At 44.6% G+C, this 10414-nt stretch overlaps 2 protein-coding genes across 5 annotated transcripts in view; one reads left to right on the plus strand and one right to left on the minus strand.

The window, feature by feature from the left end:
* SNX5 (sorting nexin 5) overlaps positions 1–4613 on the minus strand; it is a 22780-nt gene extending 18167 nt beyond the window's left edge. The window contains exons 1-2 of one of the 3 annotated variants that reach the window (XM_022594266.3): positions 4497–4613; positions 4176–4257 (exon numbers count right to left, since the gene is read on the minus strand). In XM_022594266.3, coding sequence (XP_022449974.1) covers positions 4176–4226 — 51 coding nt within the window. In that variant the 5' untranslated portion in view covers positions 4227–4257; positions 4497–4613. Of the gene's footprint in view, positions 1–4175; positions 4405–4496 lie in introns of those variants that run through there. The other 2 variants (XM_089896485.1, XM_089896484.1) reach the window with 2 other exon arrangements.
* The window catches only part of MGME1 (mitochondrial genome maintenance exonuclease 1), a 9286-nt gene continuing 3077 nt past the window's right edge, over positions 4206–10414 (plus strand). Inside the window, exons 1-3 of one of the 2 annotated variants that reach the window (XM_022594269.3) lie at positions 4206–4760; positions 6004–6581; positions 9745–9964. In XM_022594269.3, coding sequence (XP_022449977.2) covers positions 6071–6581; positions 9745–9964 — 731 coding nt within the window. In that variant the 5' untranslated portion in view covers positions 4206–4760; positions 6004–6070. Of the gene's footprint in view, positions 4761–4799; positions 4921–6003; positions 6582–9744; positions 9965–10414 lie in introns of those variants that run through there. The other variant, XM_022594268.3, reaches the window with a different exon arrangement.

A 10414-nucleotide genomic window follows, 5' to 3' on the forward strand; every position in this document is an offset into this window, starting at 1 on the left:
AGAAAAGCTTGCCTGCTTCCTGGTGGGATTCCTTGTATGCTAGTCAGAGGCACCACACATTTCGCAGATCTTTCAGATATAAATATTTCAGCCCTTCATCCCTCACCAGATACCTGGTCCCCACTAGCACAACATGTAAGCTTTGTACTGCTCTTCATTAAAGATCAGGTGAAAGCCTTAAGGCTGGTGACATTTGCATTTGTGCTCCTCACCATTTACACTAACTAGACCCAAAGGCTTAGGGCTCTGCCCCTCAAAAACAAGTAAACCATAAACTCTTCTGGCAGAAAACGCATACCACAGATTAACATAAGCAACTATTTTGAGAAAACTACACTTTTCTCTCCGGACCATATAGCAGTGCCTGAAAAAGTGACACCGAATTTCTAAAAGGAAGGGGGGGAGTCAAGCCAAGAACCCAATCTCTAAACTAAAGTTCAGTCTCTCCTGAACCTCAAACTACAACTTCACTCCTCTCTGTGTATTTACGGTTTGCCTTTGGGGTATGAAACAGTTGAGAAATTCCATATCCCCCTTTTAGGGGGAAATCTCTCTTAAGAGTTAACTCAATGGCCAATCAGAAAATATACAGGCGTTGGAGGTGAAGTATTTTTTTTTTTCTTTTGGGGGGGGAGCTAGTTTCTCATGTAAAGATGTAGAGAAACTTCTCAATTTGAACCTGTAAAAAACAAATTTGCTATTCATTCAAGACAAGATTTCCCACTATCCCTTCGCTATTTCAAAAATAAAAGGCAGAACTTATAAAGCCCAAAAATACTTTTCTCTGAATAACTGGGTTCATTAAAAGGTTGTTTCCCTAAATACAGCCTAACGTCACTGTATGTGCCTTTCACCACTGGCCAGTGGTACTACTGACCTACAGAAGTACATCCTAATATCCTCAAGCAATCAGGACAACAGAGCAAAAAAGCAGGATTTTTAAACCAAGTTCCACCCTGTAGCACATTTCTCAGTGATCTTCAATTCTGCCCCACAATGCTTTGTGAGTACTGTGGCATCCGAGCCTCAGGTTTCCACTGTCCAAAGGGGGCAGTGAACTCCAACATGGTAAACACAGCAGAGTTTGTAACTCTCAACTGCCCAGAACCCTTTACCATTTTTTGGTAAGGCTCCTCAATACTGGGGGGAAGGCTAATTCTACCAAAGACAGTCAACGATCTGACCCACCCATATCACACCATTTTAGAAAGTTTAAATTGGTGATTCTCAACCAAGGGACATTTGACAGTGTCTGCATTTATTTTTGACTGTCACTGATGAAGGGAAGGGAGCTACAGTCACCCAATAAAGGCCAGAAATACTGCTACAATATGCAGGAAGGACAATTCCCCACAACAAAAAATTATCAAGCCCAAAATGTCAATCAGTAATGCTCAGGTTAAGAAACCCTGGTTTAAACTGAAGCTCTACATTAGATGTTAGTCACTTACTACGTCTCATAGCAAATGAGAATTTGGATCTCAGAATCCAGAAAATTCTCTCATAGTTGCCCTAAGCCATTTCTTCCTACAGCCAAAAAAAAAAAAAAAAAAAGTGGGCAGATCATGACCTGCTATAGTAGTATTCACAAATGGGGATCTTAAGACACTGTCTGCAAGTTACTGATCCAGAACTAAGGCTTGGGCAGCTTTGAGAAGTCACACTTCCCGAATTTAAGAAGTCAAGCCATAAACATAGTACAAAACTTCAGTCCACACGAATCAGTTACTCTGGACTTGCTGCAGTATTGGTGAAAATTCAGGACTGTTCCTACACTAACATAAATTTTAACACTCTTCATCTAAGCTGGTGGAGAGTGGTGTCCCTAGAGACAACTTCCACACCAGTTAACAATCTGCAAACCAGAGCAGCAGCATAAATGTAAAACATTAATGACTGGCTCTGGGAAGGAAACACTGTCCACCCAAAGCCCATGTAACCAACTAGTGAAAGTTAAGGTGAAAGTAACAGCACTAGGCTGGGGAGGGCCCTTACAGATTCTCCTGTGTGATCATTTGCTTCAGTCCACTAACAAGTTAAGAATAATAAAAATCCCAGGAGACAATCAGGACTCACACTCCATTTGCCGTAGGTTGGCAAGACAAACGGGACCAAGACTCATCACAATAGACATACACCGAGTCTGTGAGTGGGAGCCTAAACGCGATGCCCACTGCTTAAAGGACCATTTGGCAAACAGGAAGCCTGGGTAAATACCTTATGGGAACAAGGTTCTGCATAATCTCCATGTCTCCCCCCCACCTTTAAAAACTCCAGACACCTTAGAATGTTGATGCAGCCAGTGCGAGAGGCAGGCGGGGACTGCACTACACCAGTTTCTTTATCGTGAAGATGCGGCCTAATGGTGTTAAAGGTTCAGTTAAATTTCTCAGGGGCTCGACTTAGCAAAACCTTACTTTTCTAAATTTAAAGACCAGAACACCATCTTTCCCATCAGTAGAGGACTAGTTAAAGAACAAATTAATCATGCAACTGCTTTCTGGGAAAGGAGACAAATCAACACCTTCAGCTCAAAAGGATATGACTAAATGGAAGTGCCAAGCTACCGGATATAGGCCAGTACTCCTGTTTTGCTGAACTAGCCAAAAGTTCTGCAGGAGCACTCAAAATCCTCAAGAATTAATTATGTTCCCTGCCTTATTAGCAGGTCTAAACCTCAAGAACCCCTATCCTCATGGAAATTCCAAAGCAATCAGAAAGTTTAAACTTACATTTTCAGCAAAAACGTAAAATATTTCAGTTAACTAACAAAGTTGAATTACAGCAAGAGAACAGTTTGCCCAAGATTTGCCCTCCTGTTATTCCACTCTTGTCCCAAACTCCCCTTTGGTGAACAATAAAAATCATCTAGACTTGATCCACATCCCAGGACTAGTATCAGATACCAGGAAGAAAAATGAAGCCACGTGTTACAGTAATATTTTATTAAGTTTACTATTTCCTTATTTCTGCAATTAAAAGAAAAGCAGGAAGACAATTCTATATAATCCTTTCCTGTAGTCACTAAAACCAGGAGCCTTCAGAATCCTCTTTTGCTCAAGGATCAGGATGGTGGGGAAGTTATTTTAAAAACCAACCACAGGTATACTATACTAACAAATAGGAAGATCGGTTGAAGTTTTAAAGAGCTGTCTAAAATAAATTCTGGACCAAGAAAGAAGATGGAAGGTAGGGGATGGGGTGGGGGGAATCCATCTACCCAAATTTCTATTCAGCCATCTAAACGTCTAGAGAGAAAACTACCTTTGGAATGTTCTAGAAAGAATGGTTCTCAAGTTCCCACTTCCGGCTTTAGGGAAGGAAAAAAAATTACTTCTTTCCACTTTGAAAGAAATAAAAATACCCCAACCAAGACCCTATCCTCACGCTTCATTTCAGTAACTAATACAGCAGTGACCCCCTTGCTGAACAATCCCGCAGCCGTGTGCGACCTTTAGCACCACTAGATGAAAAGGTCTCTCCAAAGAGCTGTGGATCAAAAATGCCTTTGATTTCTTAAGAGATGCCTTCCACGTTACTTAAATGTCAGAGCGCCTCGAATTTCTAGATTAGTTATTTTGATTTTCTGTTAGAAAAACGTTTCTGTTGACGATTCTGCACAAAACGTTGCGGCTCATACCAACCCCTGTATATTTCAAACTAACTTATAAGTAAAGGACCAATCAAAGTGGAGGGTTACCTCAATCTTCAATTGGTTATGGCGACATAAATTGACTGCATTAGTCACCTTTTAGACCTCAAGATCCAAGCGGCATGGGGGTACCTTACATCAACACGCAAATCTTAAGAGCTAAACTTAAGTTCAACTATTTGAGCACCTCCTAAAAATGACAGCACTCCCTCCCGGAGCGGTGCACTGAGCGCTTATGAAGTTGCAAGAGACACTCTCGATACCTGACTCGACTGAATCTCCCCAGTATTTTGGAGGGGCTGGGGTGCGGTTTCGAGCTCCGTCGTTTGCTGCAAAGCGGGTCACGCGTGCACTGCGCGGTCTCCCCCGAGAAGTTTTAGCAACTTTCCACGCCGAGCGCGCGCTCCCGCGTCTCCGGCCCCTGCCCCGCGAGCCCCTCCCGGGAACCAGGGCAAGGAGCGTGGGAGTCTGGGTGACCGCCGGGGCCTCCCAGCCCGGGGGCCGAGGGCGGCCAGGGCCTCACCTTGCTGCGGTCCTCCTCCTGCTGCTGCAGCAACTCGGGAACCGCGGCCATGGCGACGCGGGCCTCGAGCGTGGCCGCCTGGCTGTGCGAGGAGAGAAGAGGCTGGGCCGCCGCCGCCGCCAGGGCTCGTCTCGGGGGCGGCCGCGGCCCCGCCTCCGCCAGCCTCTCTGCCCGACGGCGGCGGGAGGCCTCGCGACTCCTCCACCGTCCCAGCAGCCCCAGGAAAGGCGAGCGGCGCCCCACGTGCTCCCCCAGGGCAGCCTCCCCCGTCCCCGCTGCCGTCCATCTTGGAGCCGGGCAAAGAAGCTACGCGGGGCCTACCCTCGCTCCGAGCCACGCAGAAGCCGCCAACCACCGGCCGCCACGAGGACGCGGTGCCCCTGACACTCTCCCAACGAGGCGCTTCTCAAGAAAGGCTGCGCGCTCTTGGGGGGAGGGAATTTATTATTCAGTCAGAGTCCAAGATGGCGACGAGCTCTGACGTAAACGAAATCTCGTGAGAGAGAGAGAAGGCGAGATTTGGAGGCGCCAGCGCTTCTGCGTGCGGGGAGGGTCTCCCCACGGATCGCTCGAGTGTCCACTGAGGTGCACGAGGGGCTGGGGTGGGGCGTGAGCACCGCAGTGTATGCTGGGGCCGCTGTGCCTGGGGCGGGGCCTAAGTCTGGAGCAAAGCGCGGGACTGACGAAAGTAACTGCTCGCGGGATTGTCGCGCCCTGGACCTAGCAGAGCGCGCCGGCTTCCGAGGTACCTCCCCTGCTGGCCCGCCCTAACTCTGACGCCCGCCCGAGGGGCCGCCGCCGTCCTGTCCCCGCTGGGGCTGCGCCTCCGCCGGAGCGGGGATTGGGCGGTGGGCCCTGCTGATGGTCTCTGGCCGGCAGGTCAATGGGGACCCTTCAGGAGCGCGAGTGTGTCGCGTCTTGAGCGGGCCGGGTCGCAGTGGTGCCCACCTTGGAGGGTGTGAGGGGTTAGATGAGAACTCTCCACGCAGGATACGTAGCAGAGAATCTGGTGTTTAGGGATGAGTGGAGGCACTGTTAACTGCCTGTCGCCGCCCCTCGAGCGTCCTGTGTTTCTTTGTCTCACACACGCCTACCTTCGTGGCCGGCACATGGCTCCATAGCTGGGGACATGTGGCCCCAAGCTGTCTACTTCACGTTTAATAGGTGCCGGTCCTTTAGAAATAGTTTTGTCCGAGTATTACCGAGTCCAAGCTCGGCTGCAGGACAAGCCAGTAAATTGACAGATGAGCTGTTAGGGCAAAGTATAGAGACCTTATTCAGAAAGCCAGCAGCCAGAGAAGATGGTGGACTTGTGTCCCAAAGAACTATCTTCCCCAGTTAGAGTTCAGGCTTCTTTTATACTAAAAGGGGAGGGGGTGTGGCTGCTTGTTGCCCACTTCTTGGTGCCAGAATCCTTTGTTCTTACAGCTGTCCACGCAGGTCTGGTCACAGTGTTCCTATATACCTGCAACAAGATCGTTATTTTCTGTTCTGCAACTTTTTAATCTCTATATGATTGGAAAAGTGTTAATACCTTTAAAGGTCAGAGCCTTGAGAATGGATTCTCCTGTGTATTTCAGGCTATAGGCAACGTACTTTTCCAAAAGGTGCAGAGCAGAAAAAACTAAGCCCCCTGCAACAGGGCACAAAGTTTAGAGCTAAAGTAATAGATTCAGTATGGAGTCAGGTTTGTTTTCCTCTGTTAAACATGTCGAAAAAGCGTACCGAATACAATTTTAATGTGCAATATCATACTGTTGCAGCTTTCGCTTTGATGGTTCAAATATTTAACACATTTGATATCTAACACCACTTTTCTCTTTGATAGGAAAGCGAAAATTAAAAAGGTCCTCGACATTACAAGTAGACTAGAGGGAAGTGAAAAAAATCTGAAGATGAAGGTATTTCAGACCATCTGCAGGCGGCTTAAAAGTTCAAAGGGGTTTTCTGTAGATCCAGCCCCCCGTGTGGTCTTCTCCACTTCCTCTTATTTGTGTGGCCGGAAGAAAAAAGTGAACCCCTATGAAGAAGTGGACCAAGAAAAGTACTCTGATTTAGTAAGGTCTGTCTTGTCATTCAGAGGCCATGCTCAGGCGCCACAGTCTTTGTTTGAGGAAGATGCTTTACTCTACGGACCTGTGAGGAAGTGTAAGGCCCCAAAGCAAGAAGAAGCAGGAGTTCCACGAAACTGGTGTCCTCTCTTCAATCCAGAGAAAAGCGGAAAACCAAATGCAACAAGTGATCCTACAATTCCTTTGAAAATCCCTTTGCAAAGGAATACGATACCAAGTGTGACCCGAATCCTTCAGCAGACCATGACCTCAGAACAGATTTCCTGTTTGGAGAGGTGGAAACGTCGGATGATTCTGGAACTGGGAGAGGATGGCTTTGCAGAATATACTTCAAGTAATTTTCTTAATCCTGATTCTGTATGGTTATTATGTTTTCCAGAATACAGAGCACCAGTGTCAAAAGGATGAGTTGTTCTTTTTCTAACGTTAACTAGTGAGGAACTACTTTCAAATGATAATTAGTATTAACAGCATTTTTTATATATTAACCCATCCTCATGACAACTCTAGGAAGCACAGATACTATTACCCCATTTCACAGATAAAATTGAAGCACAGAGATCAAGTACTTTGACTAAAGATGTATGAAATTCATTTATTTTATAAGCTACAAACTTAAGTATTAGAATTGCCTGTTTCGTTTGATTATGGGAGAGTCAATCGCTTCATAATGGAATTCTAGTTGTTTGCTAGGCATTCTGTTCAGAATCTAGTAAATACCCCCTTGCTCTGCTTATCAGCAGAGACTGACTCATAAATTTAAAGATGGGCAAAAAGCCAGAACATGTGATCTGTATTTAGGTCTTAGTAAATTGAGATGATCGGATGTTCTTCATTAGGAACTGAGAATTGATAAACTTCAGCCTTCAACTCCTAACTCACTAACTTCTTAGACAAGTGAGGAGAATAGCTTTCTTAAACTAGATTGCATTCAAAAGCAAGATGAAAGAAAAGACCAATGGTACAGGAGAATTAGCTGGTCCCCCATCAGGATTATAGTTGTTGAAGCTAAGTTTTACACTGAGCATTCCTTAGGCCATGCTTCCCAGAGAGCAGTACATGTACCCCTCATGGTACACAAGAACTTTAATTTTTAATTTAAGAGCAATGCACTTATTTTGAGGCATCTTAGAAAAAACCTGTGTGTATGCGTAACACATTAAACCTGTGGTCACGTGTTTTAAAGAAAAAATATTAAGTATTTAGGTGGCACTTGGACATGGCAAAAATGGTCAAGGCCAGAGCCCCATGTAAATTCCTTGGCTCCCTGGGGCAAGGACTATATGCAGGAGCTAATTACCTTTTATTTTTATATAAATTTATTTATTTTATTTACTTTTGGCTGCGTTGGGTCTTCATTGCTGCGCGCGGGCTTTCTCTAGTTGCGGTGTGCGGGGGCTACTCTTCATTGCGGTGCGCGGGCTTCTCATTGCAGTGGCTTCTCTTGTTGCGAATCACGGGCTCTAGGCACACAGGCTTCAGTAGTTGTAGCACGTGGGCTCAGTAGTTGTGGCTTGAGGGCTCTAGAGCAAAGGCTCAGTAGTTGTGGCGCACGGGCTTCGTTGCTCCACAGCATGTGGGATCTTCCCCGGCCAGGGCTCGAACCTGTGTTCCCTGCGTTGGCAGGCGAATTCTTAACCACTGCGCCACCAGGGAAGTCCTACACTGACTTTTTAAATTCTAAAATATCCACGCTGTCAGTCAGAATATAGGAAACTCATGTTTGTTTGTTTTTTAATACGGTTTATTTACTGGGACTTGAAAACATTTCACTTTTATTCCTTTAATTTATTGAGTGAATACTCTGACTTGATGCTATCTGCGATAACTCTTGAATCTTTTAAGATTTATTTTCACATGTTTAATCACGTTTAATGTTCTCAGCTTTACAATCCTAAGGGATTCTGTAACCCAGATCCCATGTTTGTTGCCCCTTAAATATGAAGACCTCCCTGGGGTTAAGACTGCAGTGGGGAATGAGTTGTCTATTTGCTTGGCTGTTGATAAACAAATTTTTTTCCTTCATGTTTTTAATATGTTTGTGTTCTGCTTCAGTAAAACTAGTCTGTAGATAAATACTGCTCTTCTTTTCCCTAGGTTTTAATTCCATAAGTCTTAAATTTGTAGGCCTTTTATGTGCTAATAAGTCCAATTAAGCCAAGTAAATTTGGAGTAGAATAACTTATTTCCTCAGTTGAATTTCACTTCACTTTCCAAGTAATTTCCCTGAAGCAATTCCACTTTTTGCCAATGGTAGAACTGACCTTTCAAAATCTTTGTAAAAAATACTTGACAAAGGTAATATGGTTTGATATTACCTCATTAGATGAGATGGTTTTCCTCATTTTCTGTGGGTCTGTCTCCAAGCATGTATATCTCCTGCTCTGTTTCTGTGTGTATCTTCCTGATGGTCCCTCATTTTTCATCTCTCACTCTGCTGTGTGAGGGACCAGAATGACCTTAGGCTCTGGTGCCAGGCCCCAGGCCAGCATTTTGCTTTGAGGCAGATTAACAGCACTGCCTAGGCCTTCTTCATTAAAATGGGGGTGATGATCCTTATCTTGCCAGGTTGTTGTGTTTGAAAGTTAACAGTTTGAAAGCACCAAGGCCACTGCTTAGCATAGCAATACCCTCTTTTTCTTTCCTTCTCTCCTTCCCTTATCAAAAGTCAAGTGAATATGTAGTGTTTCTTGCATTTGTTGAATATGTTTGTGTCCTCTTTTCTTAAAAGTGTATGAGAAGGGACTTCCCTGGTGGTCCAGTGGTTAAGACTCCACACTTCCATTGCAAGGGGCACGGGTTTGATCGCTGGTCAGGGAACCAAGAACCCACATGCTACATGAAGGCCAAAAAAAAAAAAAGTGTACGAGGAAAAAAAATTCAGGACAGAGCCACTGTCGTAGGCTGTTCTTGCCCTAAAAGAAAGTGCAGGAGAAGAACGTCATATATTTTCCTCCCCTCTGCCCCAAATCCTACAACATTAATTTGTGTGTGCCTTGATTTTCACTCTTTGCCAGTCACTAAGCCTGTTGGTAAAAGGATGCCTCCACCTATGTTCATAATTAAGATTTGGTTGTAAAAAGAACTGTAAACAAGCACAGTTCCCTAATATTTATCACAGCTAGTTAACTTACTGGTTACCTAAATTAAACGGACACTTAAATTCACACTTAAATTCTGTGTGAATTCACTAGGTGTGGTCCTATAAGCCCAGATCTTCAATTCTAGCTTTGACCTAATGCTACTAGAAATACTTCATTTTAATCTATTTTATTATCTAAGCTCTACTAGTCCCTTTTGTTTTCAAAGTGCATTCTTAGTGTATTTCACAAGAGGCTGAAATACGGTGTCTTAGGGGTTGTCACTTAAAGGTAATTCATGTAATTTTTAATTTGATCGTTGAGAGTTTTATAGAGTATCTGTTCGTTAGTATTAGCTTTGTTTGGGGTTTTTTTGTTATTGCTGTTGTTTTCCTTTTCCCCTGATTTTCTTTTCAGACATGTTTTTACAAGGGAAACGGTTTCATGAAGCCTTGGAAAGCATACTGTCACCCCAGAGGAACTTAAAAGAGCCTGATGAAAATCTCCTCAAATCTGGCTACATCCAAAGTATCCAGCATGTTCTGAGAGATGTCAGTGGAGTGCAGGCTCTGGAAAGCGCTGTTAAACATGAGACCCTAAAGTATGTAGGTCTGCTGGACTGTGTAGCTGATTATCAGTAAGTATTCAATTTTTTACATCAAGTGTGGAGGTGAATTCATTCTGGGTGGGACACATGGTTCCCTTCCAATGCTAGTTTTTCCTTTTAATTCCTGCTTCAAGGTGTGGCCTCTATAAAGTCACATCAGGTAAGAGCCATCTCATCCTTGTAAATCTACATTCCGAAGTCAGTGTTTCGTGGAGAAAAGGTAACAACTTTCCAGTATCCCTAGGATGGCCTTTTTTCCAGCATGTTCTCCTCCCCTCCCCCCACCCACCCCTAGCAAAGTACCAGCCATGAGATCCAATTTGATTCCTGCATTCTCCTTCCTGTTTCCCTAAAAATAGCACCTTGATCTGTTGGCCCTGAAAATCAACTCTTTGCCTGGCTTCCAGGCCATGTTTGACATGGATAGGAACTCTGAGCTTAATAAAGCTTCCCGTGGCTTTTATTGCTGCTCTGTTACTG

This window comes from Delphinapterus leucas, chromosome 15 (genome assembly GCF_059928025.1).
Source record: "Delphinapterus leucas isolate spDelLeu-1000000601 "Yukka" chromosome 15, BTC_Dleu_Yukka2, whole genome shotgun sequence".
NCBI classification, from domain to species: domain Eukaryota; kingdom Metazoa; phylum Chordata; class Mammalia; order Artiodactyla; family Monodontidae; genus Delphinapterus; species Delphinapterus leucas.